At 61.4% G+C, this 18,728-nt stretch overlaps 2 protein-coding genes across 2 annotated transcripts in view; both read left to right on the top strand.

Annotated features, from left to right (window-relative positions):
- COL7A1 (collagen type VII alpha 1 chain) overlaps window positions 1-15,087 on the top strand; it is a 28,936-nt gene extending 13,849 nt beyond the window's left edge. Inside the window, exons 47-106 of the mRNA XM_029958340.1 lie at window positions 519-599; window positions 764-799; window positions 900-935; window positions 1,021-1,101; window positions 1,290-1,325; window positions 1,545-1,616; window positions 1,814-1,858; window positions 2,040-2,075; window positions 2,233-2,268; window positions 2,363-2,467; window positions 2,606-2,641; window positions 2,811-2,846; window positions 3,030-3,077; window positions 3,197-3,232; window positions 3,408-3,539; window positions 3,696-3,905; window positions 3,998-4,033; window positions 4,222-4,270; window positions 4,430-4,497; window positions 4,629-4,673; window positions 4,835-4,897; window positions 4,980-5,024; window positions 5,316-5,351; window positions 5,625-5,660; window positions 5,830-5,874; window positions 6,287-6,349; window positions 6,439-6,474; window positions 6,572-6,652; window positions 6,922-6,966; window positions 7,102-7,140; window positions 7,321-7,365; window positions 7,514-7,558; window positions 7,669-7,704; window positions 7,831-7,890; window positions 8,030-8,155; window positions 8,282-8,353; window positions 8,584-8,619; window positions 8,854-8,913; window positions 9,079-9,123; window positions 9,197-9,232; window positions 9,358-9,393; window positions 9,486-9,542; window positions 9,774-9,845; window positions 10,085-10,156; window positions 10,235-10,270; window positions 10,353-10,433; window positions 10,515-10,568; window positions 10,787-10,840; window positions 10,917-10,979; window positions 11,072-11,134; window positions 11,423-11,539; window positions 11,890-11,967; window positions 12,047-12,100; window positions 12,310-12,358; window positions 12,436-12,483; window positions 12,915-13,004; window positions 13,363-13,425; window positions 13,505-13,624; window positions 14,286-14,465; window positions 14,608-15,087. Of these exons, the coding sequence (XP_029814200.1) occupies window positions 519-599; window positions 764-799; window positions 900-935; window positions 1,021-1,101; window positions 1,290-1,325; window positions 1,545-1,616; window positions 1,814-1,858; window positions 2,040-2,075; window positions 2,233-2,268; window positions 2,363-2,467; window positions 2,606-2,641; window positions 2,811-2,846; window positions 3,030-3,077; window positions 3,197-3,232; window positions 3,408-3,539; window positions 3,696-3,905; window positions 3,998-4,033; window positions 4,222-4,270; window positions 4,430-4,497; window positions 4,629-4,673; window positions 4,835-4,897; window positions 4,980-5,024; window positions 5,316-5,351; window positions 5,625-5,660; window positions 5,830-5,874; window positions 6,287-6,349; window positions 6,439-6,474; window positions 6,572-6,652; window positions 6,922-6,966; window positions 7,102-7,140; window positions 7,321-7,365; window positions 7,514-7,558; window positions 7,669-7,704; window positions 7,831-7,890; window positions 8,030-8,155; window positions 8,282-8,353; window positions 8,584-8,619; window positions 8,854-8,913; window positions 9,079-9,123; window positions 9,197-9,232; window positions 9,358-9,393; window positions 9,486-9,542; window positions 9,774-9,845; window positions 10,085-10,156; window positions 10,235-10,270; window positions 10,353-10,433; window positions 10,515-10,568; window positions 10,787-10,840; window positions 10,917-10,979; window positions 11,072-11,134; window positions 11,423-11,539; window positions 11,890-11,967; window positions 12,047-12,100; window positions 12,310-12,358; window positions 12,436-12,483; window positions 12,915-13,004; window positions 13,363-13,425; window positions 13,505-13,624; window positions 14,286-14,465; window positions 14,608-14,657 (3,747 nt within the window). The 3' untranslated portion in view covers window positions 14,658-15,087. The remainder of the gene's footprint in view (window positions 1-518; window positions 600-763; window positions 800-899; window positions 936-1,020; window positions 1,102-1,289; window positions 1,326-1,544; window positions 1,617-1,813; window positions 1,859-2,039; window positions 2,076-2,232; window positions 2,269-2,362; window positions 2,468-2,605; window positions 2,642-2,810; window positions 2,847-3,029; window positions 3,078-3,196; window positions 3,233-3,407; window positions 3,540-3,695; window positions 3,906-3,997; window positions 4,034-4,221; window positions 4,271-4,429; window positions 4,498-4,628; window positions 4,674-4,834; window positions 4,898-4,979; window positions 5,025-5,315; window positions 5,352-5,624; window positions 5,661-5,829; window positions 5,875-6,286; window positions 6,350-6,438; window positions 6,475-6,571; window positions 6,653-6,921; window positions 6,967-7,101; window positions 7,141-7,320; window positions 7,366-7,513; window positions 7,559-7,668; window positions 7,705-7,830; window positions 7,891-8,029; window positions 8,156-8,281; window positions 8,354-8,583; window positions 8,620-8,853; window positions 8,914-9,078; window positions 9,124-9,196; window positions 9,233-9,357; window positions 9,394-9,485; window positions 9,543-9,773; window positions 9,846-10,084; window positions 10,157-10,234; window positions 10,271-10,352; window positions 10,434-10,514; window positions 10,569-10,786; window positions 10,841-10,916; window positions 10,980-11,071; window positions 11,135-11,422; window positions 11,540-11,889; window positions 11,968-12,046; window positions 12,101-12,309; window positions 12,359-12,435; window positions 12,484-12,914; window positions 13,005-13,362; window positions 13,426-13,504; window positions 13,625-14,285; window positions 14,466-14,607) is intronic.
- A 703-nt stretch (window positions 15,088-15,790) lies between these two features.
- UCN3 (urocortin 3) lies at window positions 15,791-18,293 on the top strand. Its single transcript, XM_008925331.2, has 2 exons — window positions 15,791-15,823; window positions 17,832-18,293. The coding sequence occupies exons 1-2, from the start codon at window positions 15,791-15,793 to the stop codon at window positions 18,291-18,293; spliced, it is 495 nt and encodes a 164-aa protein (XP_008923579.2).
- The last annotated feature ends 435 nt before the right edge of the window (window positions 18,294-18,728 follow it).

Raw genomic sequence — 18,728 nt, 5'->3', positions numbered from 1 at the left:
TGGGGGGCATGTGGGATCTGGGAGGCATGTGGGATCTGGGGGACATGTGGGATCTGGGGGACATGTGGACTGATGCTCCTGCGCAGTGCTGAAAGGAGGGTGCCATTTTGCAAGGTCCCTGTAGGGCTGAGGTCCCCAAAGGAGCCAGCATTCTCCTGGCTCCCCAGCCCCACGGGGGTCCTGTGGCAGCACCCCACACTCTTGGCATTCTGCATTTATGGCCCAGCTTAGGTCAGGGCAGTTTTGGCCTCGGGCTGTGCTCTGTGCTGGGTGGCATCATGGTCCCAAGCCATGGCCAAGCTGGCTCCTGGCTCAGCAGTGCTACCCAGTGCATTTCTTCTGTGACTGCTCTCTGGCCCCTCAGAGGGGGGGTTGAGTCCAGCCACTTCTTTTTCAATCTCTTATTTTGAGACCCTTGCTATCATCTCACCCTTAAACCACAGAGGTGCTCAGCATGTGCTCAGGCACGGGCTCGGCACAGGGCAGTACCCTCTGACCACCGTGCCCTTCCCTGGCAGGGGGACCCTGGGGACCCTGGTGAGGATGGCGCGAAGGGCGCCCGCGGCGATTCCGGCTCCCCTGGCCTGCCTGGAGAGAGGGTAGGTGCTGGGTCCCTGGTGTGGGAAGTGGTGGGACAGCACGGCAGGCGATGATGTTCTGCAGGAGAGCTGGGGATCCTGGTGTGCAGAGGGTGACTGGTGAGCACCCAGGATCCCTTCCTATTCCCCCCTTGCCCAGTGCTGAGCGTGTCTCTCTCTTGCAGGGTGTGGAGGGCCCCCGTGGCTCCCCTGGCGCACGGGTGAGTGTCCCCATTCCCACAGGGATCTGGGTAGGGGACCTGTGCCCTGTTCATCTACTGTTTGTGGGAGATGATGCTCACTGCTCTTCCCACCCCACAGGGTGACCCTGGGGACCGAGGCCTTCCAGGAGAGAAGGTGAGGGGACTGGGGGCTGGGGGCTGCCCCATGACACCCCCATCGCATCTCACAGCTCCAACACTCCTGCCCTACTCTCTTACAGGGAGACCGTGGCCCACCAGGTCTGGATGGCCGCAATGGGCTGGAAGGCAAGCCTGGGCCACCGGGCCCTGCCGGGCTGCGGGTGAGCATGGTCCGGGGTGGGGGACATGGCTGTCCCTGGGCACTGCAGGTGGGAGCTGTGGGATAGAGGGACAATGGTGCAGGAGGAGCTGTTCCCCTGGACACCCTCTGCTCCAGGCTGGGGATGTTCCTGGGGGGGCCTTTGGCAGGATAGGGGTGTCCCTGCTCTCACCTTCTCCTTGTCTGCAGGGGGACCCGGGGAAGCAGGGGGACCCTGGCCGAGATGTAAGTACCTCCGGAGAGGGCAGGTTTTGGTTGTGCTCCTGCTTACTTGCCATTGTACTTGCAAGGGACTGATGTCCTGTTCCATTCTTCTTGGTCTGGGGCAGTGCAGCAGGACCCAGCAGCGTGCCACTGTCCCAGTCACACTCCCTCCTCCCGGAGCTGACTGGGGCAGATGGATACCCTGTTGCCCTGTGCTCCCTCCATCTCCTTTCCCTGCAGGGGCTACCTGGGCTGCGTGGGGAGCAGGGACAGCCTGGCCCCGTGGGCCCACTGGGACCACCTGGCATCCCTGTAAGTACCAGCCACCCTACACCCTGGGGATACATTCTGCCCCATGCCCTCTGCTGAATCCCAGCTGGGTCCATCTTCCAAGGCTTGCCCTGTGCCCAGCTCCCCATTCCCTGCACCCTGGGGCTGCAGTGAGGCCCAGGGGCCCCTGGCTGGTGGGGAGATAGGGGGCCTTTCTCACTGCCTTTTCTTCCTCCCAGGGCAAACCTGGTGAGGATGGCAAACCCGGCCTCAATGGCAAGAACGTGAGTAGGGGGACCAGGGCTGGGTTTTGGAGCTCTCCCAGGGGTGCTGAGGGACAGTGATCCCAGTACAACCTAAAGGCGAGGGGAGGATGTGGCAAAGCTCTGAGCCAACCCCCTGTCCTGTGTGGTGCCCATGCTGAGATGGTCAAGTTGGGCTCTGACTGGCAGCCTTTGTCCCCAGGGAGAAGATGGAACGCCAGGAGAGGATGGGAGAAAGGTAAGGAGATGAGCCATGGGTGGTCCCTGTGTGGTCCCTGCACGGTCCCCCTGTGATCCCCACAAGTCTAGTGACTCCTCCCTGCCTGGCCCAGGAGAATAATTTTGGGGCATGTGAATGGGGCAGCACCCCTCTAACTCCTTTCTCTCCTGGTTAGGGAGACAAAGGTGATACAGGACCACCTGGCAGAGAGGTGAGTACTCCCTGGAGAGGAGTGTGCTGATGGGAGCTGCTGAGTACATATCCCTGGGTCCCAGGTCCTGGGGGTGACACAGCTCTCTCATCAGGGCCGCAGCGGTGCCAAGGGCGAGCCGGGGGACAGAGGTGTGCCAGGCCCTCTCGGCCCCCCTGGCCTTCCCGGTGTCCCAGGGCAGGTCGGCCCCCCAGGCCAGGTGCGTAATTCTCGAGCCCACAGTGCCACCCAGCACCAGACCCCGGAGTCAGGCAGGACCCCTGTCCATGGCTCCTTCAGGGCACTGCCCTGTGTCCATGGGTTCTGCATACCATTGTGTCCCCTCTGTGTCTTCCAGGGCTCCCCAGGGCTCCGTGGGGTGGCTGGACCAAAGGTAAGTGTGCTCCTGCCCCAGAGCCCCTCAAGGCAAAGGTCTGGGGAACCCTGTGCCAGAGGGAACAAGTCCTTGGCAGGCTCCCAAGATGACAGGGCTGGACCCTGGTGCTGCAGTCGGTGCCAGGCAGCCTGACTCTGCCCCCCTTGACCCCTTTGCTGTGTTTCAGGGGGACCCAGGGGAGCCTGGGCTGCAAGGAGAGCCGGTGAGTACCCAGCACTGAGCCTTACAAGCTACCAGCACCCCAGGGTAGTGGCAACCACAGCCCCTGTTCAGGCAGCACCAAAAGTGTTAACTCTGAAACCTTCTGAGGTCAGCACCAGCACTGCTCACCTCACCTACTGCACCTCTGCACGTCTTTTCATTCCCTCTTTCTCTGCAAACCTAGGGGCGACCTGGCAGCCCTGGAGTACGTGGAGACCCTGGGACTGCAGTGGTGAGTCCCTGTCCTTACTGCTGGACTGGGACATCAGCTCTGGGGGACAGAGGACTGTCCACAGCCCTGACAGTGGGAACAGGCTAACACCCACTTGGTTTTTAACATCCTTATTGCAGAATGTCGAACGTAGCCTGGAAGCGCTTGGCATCAAGGTATGTATTTCCTGGCTGTTGGGCTGGGGTTTGTTCCTGCCACATGGCAGCAGGAGGGGGACATGGGAGGTGGTGGGAGATCTGAGCAATCCAGGGCAGCTTAGCGGGGCTGTGGGGTGCTGCCACAACTGGGTTGCACTGATGTCCTGACTGGCGTGTCTTTCCTCCCTCCCAGATTTCATCCCTGAAGGAGCTCACGGGTGCCTATGATGGGAGCTCGGATTCACTTCTGCCCGTGTCGGAGCGACTGCGGGGCCAGAAGGGCAGTCGGGGGGATCCAGGAGAGAGGGGGCCCCCAGGCCGAGAGGTGAGCGGAGCCAGGCTCGATGCCAAGCCCCAACATGCTGCCCCACTTGTGGTACCTGTTCTGGCTGGGAGGGGTGTGCAGCCAGCTCAGCCCTGTGGGGCTCGGGGGGACTGACAACTGCAGGGCTTGCTTTGCAGCACAGCTTATGTTTTGCAGGGCTCCTTAGGCTTCCCTGGTGAACGAGGACCCAAAGGTGACAAAGGGGACCCAGGCACCCCTGGCCCCCAAGGCCCCATGGGCCGGGCCGTGGGTGAACGGGGTCCTGAGGGCCTGCCCGGGCAGGCTGGGGAGCCTGGCAAGCCAGGCATTCCCGGGGTGCCAGGCCGGGCTGGGGAGCTGGGGGAACCCGGGCGGCCCGGTGAGAAGGTGAGTGTGTGTGGAAGTGTGAGGGGGAGGCTGGGGCACCTGGTCCAGGGGCTGGGGACAGTGCTGTGACAGCCATCACGTTGTGTTCGCAGGGCGACCGGGGCGAGAAGGGCGACCGAGGTGAGCAGGTGAGCTGGGAGAGGGAGATGGTCCACTCCATCTCCCCTTGTGTTTTGTCCCTCTCGAAGGGACACAGGGCTCTCAAACGGGCTGGCAGATGCCCTGTGGAGGCCAGGAGTGGCCATACCAAGATGGCTCTGCTACCCCATACCCTGTTGTCCTCTTTGGTGCTCAAGCTATTTATCTACCCTCCCAGGGCAGGGATGGCTTGCCTGGACCCCAAGGACCCCCAGGACCCAAGGTAGGTGATGGCTGTTGCTGGTGACCATCCTCAGGATGCCAACCTGCACCTCTGGGGATGGATAGTCATGTCCAGTCCCTTGGCACAGGGTCTTGGGGAGGGCTGTGCCCCTTTCCTGGGGTCCCCTGGATGCTGGCCCTGACTATTCCCTGCCCACAGGCAGATGTGGTGGAGGGCAGCCTGATGGGCTTTCCTGGCGAGCGTGGCCCCGTTGGACCCAAGGGAGCGAAGGTGTGTGGCTGGGCAGGGAGGAGGGGGGCAGCCAAGGCAATTGAGCCAGGGCAACATGATCAGCTAGGGCTGGGGATGATGGCAGGGTAGAGGGACAGCAGGGGCTGATGGCATCTGTCTTCCTAACACAGGGTGAGCCTGGAGTCGAGGGCGAGCGGGGACCCAAAGGAGATAAGGTCTGAGGTCATAACTGTCCCATTGCCAAAGTAGCAGCCTCATGGAGCAAAGCCCTGCATGGGGGCACTGCTGGGGGCACCCCTCTTTGGGTGTCAGCAGGTCCTGAAACATCATGGGAAGGTCCCTGCCTGTCCTGTGACTCTGCCTGTCCCAACTGCAGGGTGAAGGTGGCTTGCGGGGTGACCGAGGGGAGCCTGGTGAGAAGGGCAGGGATGGTGCCCCAGTGAGTACTGCACTGTTCCCCTGCCTAGCACTGACCTCAGCCCCCTGCCTGGCACTGACCTTGTCTCCATCTCTTGCTCCAGGGTCTTCCTGGTGAGAGAGGGCTGGCTGGCCCCGAGGGGAAGCCGGTGAGTGGGGGCATGGTGGAGGGATGCAGGCTGGGAGTGGGGAAAGGTCTTGTGGTCCCACACCAGCCTCCACCAACACCAGTGGGAGTGTTCCTGCCTCTTTCATCTCCTTTCCCCCCACCCCATGCAGGCCCTGCAGGCCTTTAGGGGGCCTCCCCCCACACCTACCCCCCATAAGCACCCTGGCTGGGTACCACATGCCAGGAATGGGGGGCATCCCTGGGAGGGAGGCAGGGCTGTGTGGGAGTGGGGTGTTCCTGCTTGCCCACTGACTGATGTGGTTCTTTGCAGGGTTTGCCAGGCTTCCCTGGCGTGCTGGGACGCCCGGTAGGTGTCTGTGTGTCCCCTGTGTCCCTGTGCCTCCCCCATCTCAGCACACACCTGGGGGCTCCTAGCCATGAGTTCTTGGTGAAGCTGTGGGGTCATGCTGCTGTGGGGGTGGGTGTTTGGCCCCCTGCATCTTAGCAGGAGCCATCTAGGCTTGTCTTACTTGGTGTAAGACAGAGCCACTGGCACTGTCTGGTTCTCCTCACCCATGGAAACCCCTCCTCACTGGTGGAAACCCCTCCCTGTAGTGACCCCATCTCTTTCTCCCTTCAGGGCAACCAGGGAGACCCAGGACCCCCAGGACCTCCGGTAAGGTGCCACCCTGTACCACATGCAAGGGAGACATCAGCCAGGCCGGGTGTTCCCTCAGGGAGCAGGGGTGGGGTGGCAGTGCTGGGACCAAGCAGCCCTGCTGCCCTCTCCCTGTCCTGGGCCAGCAACAAGCACCACCTCAATAATGTCTCCTTGTTCTCTGCAGGGCAGCACTGGCCCACCAGGGACCCAGGGCCCAGCTGGGACCAAGGTATGGCATTGGCATCTGCATTGGTATTGCCATCTCCAACCTGGCAGAGGGAAATGGTGCCTTGCCAGATTTGAGGGCTGGAGGGAGGGCCAAATTTTGGGAAGTTTTGGGCTGGAGGGAGGGACATTTTGGCCTGGATCCAGGTGTGGAGACATGGCTATGACCGTGGCAGCCGGTGGGTTGGAACGATTTTGGGTTGATGCAAGTGCCTTCTTTTCAGGGTGATCCAGGGGAACCCGGCTCCGGCATCCGTGTGAGTACTCACACCATCCCTACTAGCACCCACATGGCCCCTCCAAAGCCATCCAACCTCCCCAGAATCAGCCAGTCCCACCACAACACATCTTCCCACATGGGCAGCCAAGGTCCTGGCTGTGCTGTCCCCTCTCTGATGAGGCTGTTTCCATTGCAGGGCTTGCCAGGTCCCCAGGGCAGCATGGGGCTGCCAGGGCCCCCTGGCCCCCCTGGCCCAGGGGTAGGTACTTGCAATCCCCCCAAACCTGCCCCTTGGCCATTCCTGGTGCCTGGGATGCTGCTTGATTTCTGCTCGTGTCTCCATTGCAGGGCCCACCAGGTGTCCCTGGACAACCGGGACAAGTGGTGAGTGTGTTGTGTCCCTCCTGCCTGGTTGCCTTCACTGTGGGTGCTCAGGGCTGCCTGGACTCCCATGACCCAACCCCACTCTTACTGTCTGCAGGGGGAGAGTGGGAAGCCTGGTGTGCCAGGCAGGGATGGCGTGCCAGGGAAGGACGGCGAGGCAGGGATGCCTGGGAAGATGGTACGTTGCTACTCACCCTGTCCCATCCCAGCGGGAGCCCCATGAGGCTCAGCCTGGGGTGTCTGTGGCTGAGGCTGAGGGCTGTGCTGCTTGTGCCAGGGCATGCCAGGACCTTCGGGCCCTGCTGGTCCCAAGGGAGAGCCAGGGGATGCCGGAGCTCCAGGGCAGGTGAGTTCAGAGCTGCCTTGCCTGGTGTTCCTGGCCGGGATGAGGGGGAGCATCCCATGCAGCCCTACTCACTCTGTCCCCCTGCTCTCCTCCTGTGCCAGGCCATCGCTGGCGCCCCTCGGCCCCCCGGCCCCAAAGGCGAGAAGGTGAGGAGCCAGGGTGGGAGGTGGGGGAACCCCCACCCCTGGGAGCTGCCAAAGCCCCCAAGGCTGGGGCGGGCAGGGGCTGCAGGGTGCTGGCATCCATTGTAGGCATGTCTGATCACTTGTGTGTCCCTGCAGGGAGAGCCAGTGCTGCTGGAGGGTGTGCTGGGAGAGCCTGTGAGTTGGCCCCATAAACCTCATCACCCACACTAACCTAATCTCTCCCCGTTAACTCTTCCCCCCGCATTAACTTTGTACCCCTCATTAACGTCATTCCCCCTCCCACCACCCCTACCTTTTGTGGGACAAACCAGCCCTGTGGCTGCCCCCTCCCCTAACACTGCTCTCCCCACACAGGGCTCCAAGGGTGACAGAGGCTTGCCAGGCCCCAAGGGCGAGAAGGTGGGTGCTACCCTGGAGGATGGTGAGGAGGGGGCTCTGGGGGCCCTGGGCTTCCTCGCTGCTTGGTCATAGTGTGGGGATCCAGCTGCAGCTGTTCCCCCAATCCACTGTCCCATACGTCTACTTTTTCCTTGTTTTCTCCTGCCAGGGGGAGCCAGGAAGATTCGGGGAGCCAGGAGATCCTGGGGAAGATGTGAGTAGGAGGCATGTGGATGCTGGGGGCAGGGGCTGCCGTCGGGGTGTGGGATCTGTGCCCTTGTCACCTACTGCCCAGCCCTTCTTGGGGGCTTGATGTCTTCACAGGGAGCCAAGGGGTCTTCCGGAGCCAAAGGGGAGAAGGTACATGTTCCCTGCTCCCAGAGGGGCTCCTCAGCCCTGGAGGGATGCTCTGGATGTCACAGTGCTCCTGGCACCCCTGTGCCCACCAGCCAGGGGATGTGCCACATGCTCTCTGCCACCACACAGGGATCACCAGGTGTCGGTGCACGGGGACCGCCAGGACAGGATGGGCCTCCAGGTTTGAAGGTAATTCCTGTCCCCATGTCACCCTGGCTCTCATCACATCCCCAATGCCCAGGTGATGCCCTAGCTTGGCTGGCCAAGGGAAAAGCACAGTCCTGAGGGGCTGCTTTCATGGGCCCCATCTCTTTCTTCCCTTATTCAGGGGGACACTGGCTTGCCAGGATTACCAGGACCCCCAGGCTTAGCAGGCATTGCTGGGACGCCAGGACAGCCAGGCCTGAGAGGGGACAATGGGCAGCCTGGCCCTCCGGGTCCCCCAGGAGAGAGGGTAAAGACTGCAACCACAACCTGGTCCTGGTGACACTGGATCCTTGGGCAGTGTCAGCAAGGCCCCTGCAAGCCCCACTGCCTCCTAGCCACAGTCCCTGCCCACTCACTGTTTTTTCCCTGCCAGGGTTTGATCGGCTTTCCAGGCAGAGATGGCACTGCTGGACCACCAGGACCTGTGGGGCCCCCAGGGCCTGCTGTGAGTATGGTGCCACAGCAGTCCTGGGGCTGTAGGCTCTGCCCTGGCTCCTCTGCTGGCTCAGACAGGGGAGCAGGGACCCACCCTGCACTTCCCTGGCCCTTGAGCCTGGGGTTTGCCAGGGTCTCTGGTACTGGGTGAGAACCACTGTGGGAGTCTGAGGAATGCTTCACAGTGCGCCTGGCAGTGTCTTCCTCCTGTGGCTTGCTCACCCTTCTCCTTTCTTTTAGGGCATACAAGGGGCCCCTGGCCTGAAGGGTGACAAGGTAGGATGGGGCCAACCCTATAGCATGAGGAGTGTGATGCTGCTCTTCTTGTGGGGTGTCCCTGCAGCCACCTTCCCCTTGAGAGTGCTGAGCTCACTCTGAATGGTGGCACATGGGAGCCTGAAGAAGTGCCAGGCACCCGGGGAGATGCTGGGGACTGTGGGGTGTCCCCTGGCGTGGGGGGTACATGACAGGGCTGGGAGGACAGGTATGAGTGTTGCCTTCCCCCGGCAGGGCGCTCCAGGGGCTGGGCTGCCAGGAGCCAGAGGCGAGCGTGGAGACCCAGGGCCACGGGTAGGTACTGCCAGAGCCCCCCGTGTGCCCACAGGCAGGGACAGGAAATCCCACATTATCAGCCCTGAGGGGACTCTGAGCCAGATCTGCACCTGTTCCTGGGGTGAGATGATGCTGGAGTGCCCCCATTCCAAGCCCCCTTCTCACATCCTTTCCTTCCCGCAGGGTGAAGATGGGCGTCCAGGGCCAGAAGGGGATCGTGGGCCAGTGGTAAGTACCTCCCTTCCCCATCTGCACCCCAATCCAGGCCCCTCCCTAACCAACCCTCTCTTCTCTCCCACAGGGCTTGCCTGGGAACCGAGGGGAGCGTGGGGACAAGGTAAGGGAATCTGTGGGCTGGGGAACTGTGGGGGGCAAATGATGCACCTCCAGGGATTGGGACCTCCAGGGAGGTGCTACCTGTTCCCCGCTGTGCATGCTTGCAGCATCTCACCTTCCTCACAGGGGGACCTTGGGGCCCCAGGACCTAAAGGAGACAAGGTGAGTCCCTGAAGTGGGGGGGGCAGTGGAAGAGCAGACAGCAGCCCTGACCCTGCTGCTCATCCCCACCTCTCTCTCCTTTGGGTGTACAGGGCGATACTGTGGTGGTGGAGGGGCCGCCTGGAGCACGGGGCAGCAAAGGGGAGCCGGTAAGAGCTGTCCCTAACCTCCCTCTTCCCATCCTCACTGTCCCTCTGGGAGATGCTGAAGGAACTTCTTCCTGCTGAAGGACCCTCCCTTGCAGAGCACGTTTTCTCTTTTCCTTCAGCCTGGCTATGGACTCCCTTGTCCCTGCCCACAGGGAATCTGTCCCCCCACCCTCATGTGTGTCTGAGCTTCTCCCCATCCCCTGACCCCTCCCTGTGTTTCCCCCTTTGCAGGGAGACCGAGGCCTGAAGGGCACAGAAGGGGACAAGGGGGACAAGGGGGAGCAAGGCATGCCTGGAGAGAAGGTACAGGGCTGGGGGTGGCTGGGTTGGGGACCATGGAGGGCTGTTGACAGGATGTTGAACAGAAGGAGAAGGGCATGATGGCATCCCTGTGCCCCATGGGCTGATGCTTCTGGGCACCCTGATATGGTGCAAGGGGAGCTGCTGGATCCAGCCTCAGGGGTGACCACAGCTGTACTGTGGCCACACAGTGGCTGGAGCTTTTCCTTCTGTCCTGTGTTGATCTGGGGGTTTTCTTGCAGGGGATAAGGGGTGAGCAAGGCGAGAAGGGCTCCACGGGCTTTCCTGGGGCACACGGCCCTGGTGGGCAGAAGGTAAGGAGCTGAGCATACCCCACTGCTGGTGGCACCATCCCCTTTGCCTGCCCTGACCGATGCCTTTGCCTTCCCCAGGGAGAGGTTGGAGCCTTGGGAGAGCCCGGTGAGCCGGTAAGGAGCTGCATCTTGGTGCTGCTGCCACCCTGCTGTGGGACAGGAGCGGACCCCTGTCATGCTGTGTGCTCTCCCACAGGGTCAGCCTGGCCGTGATGGGATCCCTGGAGCTCGGGGAGAGAAGGGGGACATGGGACCCGTGGGCATGCGTGGCCTCAAGGTGGGTTGTCCTCTCTGGCTGCTGGTGCTCTCCTGGCCAGGACCAGTGCCAGTGTGGCATAGCTCCTCCTCATCCTCACAGGGCGAACGGGGCATGAAAGGTGCCTGTGGCCTCAATGGGGAGAAGGGTGAGAAGGTGAGTGGGTGCCTGCAGGGTGCTGCAGGAGCCTGGATGTTACCTGGAGGCTGTGGCCCTTTGGATCCCCTCTGCCAGCCAGTGGGAGCAGGGAGATGGCTGAGGCTGGACCTTGACCTTGCAACAGGGTCATGAGGTCCCCTCCTCAGCCTGTGGCTCTGGGGTGAGCATCGAGGGGTGCAGGACTGACTGTCCTGCCTCTCTCCTGCCTGCTGTAGGGGGATCCGGGGATCCCGGGGCGCTCAGGGCTGTCAGGGAGGAAAGGTGAGCCGGTAAGTACCACACTGACACCAGGGTGGGACGGGAGCACATGGCCAATGGCTGCCGGATATCTGCTCTGTCCCCCAGGGAGAGCTGGGTCTGTCGGGACCACCGGGCATCCCCGGGAAGGAAGGGCTCATGGGACCCAAGGTAGGTCAGAGCAGTGCTGGGAAAAGCTGTGCTGGCACTTCAGCCTCCCCCCCACTGCCTGTCCCCTGCTGCCTGTCCCTTCCTGTTTGCAGGGTGACCGGGGATTTGACGGGCAGCAGGGTGCTAAAGGAGATCAGGGGGAGAAAGGAGACCGGGTGAGTGAGCTGGAAAGAGATGGGATGCATTGCACTTCATTGCTTGTACCAGGATATGGCCTTGGTCAGAAGCACATCAGAGCCTCATGCTTCCAGAAGAGTCATTTGGCGCTGCTCTAAATTATATCACTGAACTATGAGTGACAAAAACTCTCCCCGCTCTTTACAAGAAGGCACCAGTGCCGGTGCTTCAGGGATGCCCAGCTGTGGGGTCAGAGGATGCCCATGGTGCCTACTCTGGGGTCAGGGTCTCTGACACCCCTGGTCTCACCCTTTGCTCTCCTGCAGGGCGCCCCTGGCATTATTGGTGGCCCCGGTCCCCGGGGTAATGATGGTGCTCCTGGCCCCCCTGGCCCCCCAGGGAACATTGGCCCACGAGGTCCTGAGGGCATGCAGGGCCAGAAGGTGAGTCCTCACCATGGGTGGCTGGTCCCTCTCTGGGGCTGTTAGGAAGGGAGGGCCTGGTCCCTGAGTGGATGAGGGATTGGTGGCATCTGAAGTTATGTCTCGGCTCTGTCCTGCCCTGTCAGATCACTGGCTTTGGGGTCCTCCCTTGTGTCCCCCTGCCCAGTGGATAGGAGCCTGAGGGGTTTGCGACCTTGCTTGTCTTTGATGTGAGCTGGACCCATCCCCATCCCAGCCTGCACAGGCATCTCCGGGGTGCAGGGGTGGGGAAAGCAGCACATCCATAGTGCTGAGGAGAGCAGAATGACTCTAGCACTACCAGCCAGATCCTGAGCATGTGTCCTTTGCAGGGGGAGAGAGGCCCCCCTGGACAGTCAGTGCCGGGTGCACGTGGTGTTCCTGGCATCCCCGGTGAGAGAGGAGAGCAGGTGGGTGAGCGGGTGCCTGGCCCTGCCCGGTGGAGCCCCAGCCAGGGCCAGTGTCCCACCTTCTTTCTACTGTCCCTAGGGCAGTCCTGGCACCCGTGGGCTCCGTGGGGAGAAGGGGGAGCCGGGCTTGACGGTAAGGAACCAGGAGGGAGCCAGCATAGACTCATGGCACTTGGGTCACCGGGGTGGGAAGGGGTGCTGGATTGATCCCACTGCCACTGATGGAGGGGCTGCCCCCACCTCCGGGCTCTGCTGGGGCCTGGGGAAAGGGTTTTTCCTCCTCTTTAATTGCACCATCCCCTATTGCAATGTGGGACCTTTGCCCCTCCATGTGCCCGGCAGGAGGACGAGATCCGTGCCTTCGTCAGGCAGGAGATGAGCCAGCACTGTGGTGAGCACCCCCTCTGCTGCCCTGGGGCTGGGGGTCTGGCCCTGCTGCCCCTGACCCCTGTCCTGTCTCTCCCACAGCCTGCGGCGGCCACTTCCCACGGCACCTGGATTCACGTGAGCACTCAGGTTGTGGCTTTTCCTTTCTACTCCCCTGCCCCACACGTGTGGCACCAAAGGGTTCTGGCACCCAGGTGTGCCGCCAGTTTTGGGGAGCTGGATGTGGCTTGGGCCCTCCATGACCCCCTCAGTCAGGGTCGGCATCCATGTGGGAGTGTGCACAGGGAGAAGGGATGGTGTGTGGCAGGAGTGATGGTTCAGCAGGGATCCCCAAGGACAGCTGGCTTGGGATGGTACCAGTGGGGTCTGGGCACTGCCAGGGTCTGCCCGTTTGTGAATGGACCACGAGGACTGCACCCCATCCATGCTTGGGTGTCAGAGCTGGGGCAGGGATCTCTCAGGGGTCAGGAGTGCTGGAGGGGAGGGTGGGCTGGAGGAGTGGGATTGGAGGGATGGAAGCAAGGGGTGGGCTGGGATGAGGTGGGTCCTTTCTCTCCAAGGAGGCTGGGGGGCTCAGGCCAGGAGCAGCTTCCGCTCTGCCCAGGGAGGAGGAAGAATCGTTCGCCAGGAGAGGGAGCATGGCCAAACAGGTGATGGAGAGTCCAGAGGACCTACAAGATCTGGCCCCATGGGCGTGTGTGCCTGCCTGTGCCCTCCCCTGTCCCCATCCTGCTGGGCTCCAAGTGGGTGCTGTCTCCCCAGGCCTCTCCTGCCTGTCCGTCCTCCAGAAGCCTCTGGCAGCCCTGGTCTGTGATGCACAGAGAGGACAGGGTGTTTCCAGGTCCCCAACCCCTGTCCATGTATCCTGTCAGGCTGCAGAAGTGCTGTGGTAGTGCTGGACTGCCCTGCACCTGACAGGCGTGGGTTTCCCCTGGGAAGGAAGAGGAAAGTGCCCCAGACTCCCTCACCTCTTCCCTGATGCCTGTGCCATGTTCTTCCCCTTCACAGAGTCCGCCGGCAGCACTCACACAGTCCCTGTGCTCAAGTTGTCACACACTGAAGAGGAGGAGGGTCTGTCATCTCCCTGTCCTCCTTTTTCCCTGCTCCACATGTGTGGCAAGAGCTGCTCATGCCTGGTGCTGTCTCCCAGGGCAGGACAGGGAGATCAATCTCGACACCGATGACCTCGAGTACGACAGCATGTATGGGGAGGAGGAGGACTACGATGAGGCCCCGGAGATGGACAGCTTGGAGCAACCTGCGATGGATGGTGAGCTTCCCTGACACTGAGGATGACCTGGGGTGACCCCGGGGCTGCCCCAGGCCTTTGCCTGGCAGTGGGTCCCTGTGCCTTCTGGCTGTGGGGATTTAGGATTTGCAGCCCTCTTGCTAGTATCTGGGTACGTTGTGCCGTCCCCATCGGAGCACAGTGCTGTACACGCCATGCAGACTTCACACTTCACACTCTGTCCCCCTTGCTGAAGCCATCACCAGCAGTGATGGGTGGTTTGCTGTGCTTGTGGGATCTGCTGCCCCTGGCAGGTTTCCTGTGCTCCTGGTCATGAGCTGCAGGAGGGGATCTCAAAGGCCCCAGGAGATCAGGGAAGCCCCAGTGTCAGCAGCATGCAGAGGGTCCCCCCACAACCCTTCCAAGGTGTGCTGTGGCCATGCCACCTCCCTCCCAGCTCTTATCTCCAGCCTTTGCTGGCTGCCCCTAGAAGAGGGCTTGCCCAGAGTGGCATCTCCTGCCCTCACTTCCAGCACTTGGGCAGAGCACAGAGATGCCCCCTCCAGCCCATGCTCAGCTGGGAGCCATCCCCTGCCTTCCCCTTCTGGAGTTTCCCCTCCTCTACCAAGTGTGCCTGGCTGCCTGCACAGCCAGTGTGCTGCCAGCTCCTGCCTGCCCTCACCATCACTGTTTGCCCCCACAGCTGAGCCCTGCAGCCTGCCGCTGGATGAGGGGCACTGCCAGCACTACACCCTGCACTGGTACTACAACCAAAGAGTCACTGAGTGCCGGCCCTTTGTCTACAGCGGCTGCCAGGGCAACCTCAACCGCTTCGACAGCAAGGAGGAGTGTGAGCTGCACTGCAGGCAGCGCCCACGGGCAGGTAGGCAGGGCTTGGCACAGCCACCGGCACCGGCAGGCCTGGCAGCATCCCCACCCGGTGCCGTGGGCTCAGCAGTGCAGAGCTGGGGGCACGATGCTGGTCCCCCACCTCGGCTCTGACACCACCTTGCCTCTCTCCACAGGTGCCCGTGATGTTGCCGGTGGCAAGACGGGAGGGCAGCCAAAGGTGTAGGTGTGGGCAGTGTCCCGGCAGGCAGGGCTGCCTGGAGGTGGGGCCCGGCTGCCATCCCAGCTGGGGCTGGGCTGCCCGTGGTGGTGGTGGCCACGTACCCACCAGCCCCTGGCAGGAACCTGGTGCTATTTCTAACGTGTCTTTATGCTGCTCATGGGTTTTTCATTTCACACCACTTTTATTGTTGTTAAGGTGAAATTTATATCAAATGGGAAACCACCTCCCACCAAGGCTCTGAACCCCCACGGAGGTTTCCTGGGCTGTTCCAGTTTGATTTTTAAATTATTTGCTACCAACAGGATGGTTCTTATCCCTGTCCCCCCTCTCTGGCAGCCCAGAAGGACTTGGAAGGGTTGGGCTCCCCTCCCCTCTCTGATGGGAGAGCTGCCTGCATCCCTGGGCCAGGCAGTACACCCCTGCATATCATCTCCCACCCCCTCCCTGCAACCAGCTCCATCTGAATGAATTTCACCTTAACCTCAGCTGGGGCCCAGTTCCCCTTTTGTGGCTGCGATGGTTTGGCAATGACCTGTGGGGAGACTGGAGGCTTTCTCCATGTGCTGCCCCCAGTTCACATGACTGCCAGCAGCACACCAGTCTGTAGTTGGGGGGGTACTCACCTGCATCCCTGGCCCGTCAGGGAAACCCTGAGGATGGTGCTATGTTAGAAGAGGTTCCTGCTTGCCCACGCTTACTCTCAAAGGCTTTGTGAAAGCGATGTCGGCTCCCGGGGTCGCAGCCCCTGCCTCCCCCCAACCCCAGGCTTGACAGGAATGTGCCCCTCACTGCCCCAGGGCCTGAGAGGCCGCTGGGGGGCTTTGTGGCCCCCACACATACCGCTGCTCTCTGTGTATATCTGTATACAGCGAATGTATATGTGTACCAATGTGAGGGGGATGTGATATTAAAGCTGTGCTCACAGGGAGGTGTCATGCTTCTTGGCACGCTGCTGGAGATGCCCGTGGAGTTTGGGGATGGCTCTTGAGTCAGGTATGCCCCCTGCCCACCCCAGCTGGGTTGCCCTTTCTTGCTGCCCATTGCTGGCAGCGCTGGCTGGGGTTCCTCACCCCCCTGAGGGAACCCAGTGTCCCATCCCTGTGCCCAGCACATGCCCAGCTGACGCAAGCCAGGCCATGACCCCTGTCCAGGTGCTGACGTGTCAGCACGTGAGTCTGTGGTGCTGCATGATGTGCTCTGTGAATCAGTGCTAATTTTGGCTGCTGGGTGTGAGTTCCTGGCTGTCCCCAGGAGGAGGAACAGAGCTAGCATTATTTCCACTCCGGGCCACTGCTGGGGAGGGTGGCATAGGACTGGTCACCCTGCGGCCATGAGGGTGGGTAGACCCCCAGCAGTCTGAACCCAGAGCACCCTGGCTTCTCGCCCTGGCCAGCCCTCTGGGCTGAGCACTCAACAGCTCATCTCATGCAGGTTCCTGCCTGGCCTGAGAGACCTGGGATGCTCCCACAGTCCCTAAGCAGGGAGCTTTGGGGGGAAGCCCTTCCATGTGGGACTCACCCCACAGCAATACCTACAGGCTGTTACCTACCACAGGCAGCTGGTAGAGGGGCTGGGCCAGACTGGACTGGTACAGGTAGGCTGCAAACTGGTGGCATCACAGTTAGACTCAGTGAAGGTGGGCTGCAAAACAGTTGGAACAGCAGGGAGGTGACATTTCTCCAGGTATGTCCTCCAGCTGGCCAGGGCCAGGAAGTCTATCAGGACACAGCATCAGACCAGTACCAGGAGATATCCAGGAGCCTCCTGAGGCACAATGCCCAGAGGGCTGGCACTCACAGCCAGTGCCATGGCCATTGGCCAGCACCAGTATGCATGTTTTCTCCCTTCCTTAAGGCTGACAGGAGCAGGAAGGCTGACAGGCCTAATTAAATGGAGAAGAAACATCTCACAAGTCAGACATGAAACAATTATGACTGAGATGCCCCAGGTTCCTGGAACCCCCTCTAAATGCAGCCCACAGAGCTGCAAGGGGGCACACGCCCACCCACATCCCGGGATGATTTCATCTGCTATTAGAGAAAATGTATTAATAACATTCCTCCCTCCTCCCCCCTCCCCATGTCACCGTCACCCCCTCTGCGGGTCAGAGGTGGAGCTGGGACAGGATAAGAGCAAGGGCTTGGCAGGGAGCAGGGCAAATACCCAGCTCGTGGTCCCTGCACTGTAGGAGCATTGCCTGAGCATCGGGGAGACGAGGACCTGCTGGAAATGGTGAGGCTGTGCCCTCAGTGGTGCTTTTCAGGGGCTTTTAGCTGGGAAACGGGTTGCAAGGGTTTGGATGTTTTTCATTGCCCACTTCCAGGTGAGTTAAACCACCTCTGGCTACCTGCTCTGGGACTTTCCAAAGGGTTTCACCCAGGAGATAAGTTGCAGCAGTTTGGGTGCCTTTCACTTTTCTCCTTCCAGCTGGACAAACCTGACTGGGTGACTGATTTGGGGGAGAGGCACCAATGCAGCAGAATTTGTGCAGCAGTACCCCTGCACTTGTTCTGACCCCCACCTCCCATCACAGCACCCTGGAACCCCCAGGGCCCTCCTTGGGACCAGAGTGAGGGATGGGGTGGAGGCTCAGCACAACTCATGCCCTTGTCACCCCACTGCCACCAATCTGCTGTGTATTTTGGGCCAGGCGGTTCATATCCCTCCTAGGGAGCTTGGCTTTTGCCCCAGAGAGCCCAGGAACCCTGTGGGAAGGCGTGGGAGGAAGAAAGCCCCACAGCCCGCCCAGCCCCGAAATCCCGGGCACGTCACCTTTCCCTGGCCAAAGGGCAGTAATGGACTGGGGAGCAGCCACACTCCCAAGGCAGCCTCCCAAGAAGGAATGTCCCCTACCCTGGGTGACAGAGGGCAGGAGAGTGTGAAATGGAGCTGACAGCCAGTGTCTGGCCAGGGGCTGTGGGAAAGGACAAGGTCACCCCACTGATTTGATTCCCACATCCCCTTCATCCTCCTCAAAACCTCCCACCCTGTTCGAAAAGGTTAAAATCAGGGTGGAAAAATTAGGGGTTCCCAAATGGGAGGTAAACCACCCCCAGTGGGCATGGGGAGTAGGGAGGGTCTACATGTGGCACCCTGGTGGGGATGTGTCCTGCTGGAGGGGCTGTGGGGCCATGGCAGTGTGATGGGGGGTGATGCTCAACCACACGCTCCCTGCAGGCGCTCCCGGCCGTGCTGCGAGGCAGGATGCTGCTCACCTTCCTGGTGTTCCTCGGGGCACCAGCAACAGCCCGAAAGGAACTGAACTTGGAGCAGCTCCCACCAGCCCCCCGAGCTGGGGATGGAGGTAACCTGACCAGCCAGGAAACCACCGGCACTAACAAGATGCTGCCAGCTCTCCCCAAAATGAGGAGGGGCGACTTTGGCTCTGGGGAAGGATCTCATCCAGACAAAGCCAGCCCGCTGCTGCCAGAGGGGTCAGCAAGGAAAGCACTGCCCTGGCCAACGAGCCCAGCCACGAAGAGACCTGCTCCCAGGAAAAAGGGGAGGAAGGTGTCCCTGTCACTTGATGTCCACACACACTTACTGGAGATCCTGCTCGACCTGGCCAGAGAAAAAGAGCAGCAGGACAAGGCGGCTGCCAATGCCGAGCTGATGGCCCAGCTCGGGCGCAGGAGATGAACTCCCCTGGCTGGGACATGCCTGCTCAGGCAGGGCCGGAGAGGGCAGGGGGGCTGCCAGGGGCACAGATGGAGGGAAGTGTGGAGTGGCACTGGTGTGCCTGCAGGGGGCTGCGGACACAGCATCTCATCCCCCTAGTCCCGGTGCTCATGGCACAATCAGCAGCCACGGTAGGATTTGGTTTAATAACCATCACCTCAGCACCACTGGAGAAGACAGAGCCGGGTTTACCTTTGCCCAGGCCAGCGCTGGAGCACAGCCAAGTCCCAGCCTCAGGAACCACGGGGATTTCTGTGCCTGGCTTTGCTCCCTGCTCATCCACCACTGGGATGTCTCCAAAGGGGCTGCATCCAGCCAGGCATCTTTTCCTGTGTGCTGCTTCTCCCTGTGTGACTGCAGCACACAAAACCCTCCACAAAGCTTGGCTGAGCCTTG

This window comes from Manacus vitellinus, unplaced genomic scaffold (assembly GCF_001715985.3).
Source record: "Manacus vitellinus isolate BGI_N305 unplaced genomic scaffold, ASM171598v3 scaffold_14_pilon, whole genome shotgun sequence".
NCBI classification, from domain to species: Eukaryota; Metazoa; Chordata; class Aves; order Passeriformes; family Pipridae; genus Manacus; species Manacus vitellinus.
This window is presented reverse-complemented; position numbering and strand designations above follow the sequence as displayed.

Bases quoted from the DNA above. Each gene is read 5' to 3' on its own strand.
- UCN3 (XM_008925331.2), top strand. From the start codon at position 15,791: ATGACCCCTGTCCAGGTGCTGACGTGTCAGCAC. The intron at 15,824-17,831 runs GTGAGTCTGTGG...CGCTCCCTGCAG, and splicing joins AGGTGCTGACGTGTCAGCAC to GCGCTCCCGGCCGTGCTGCG.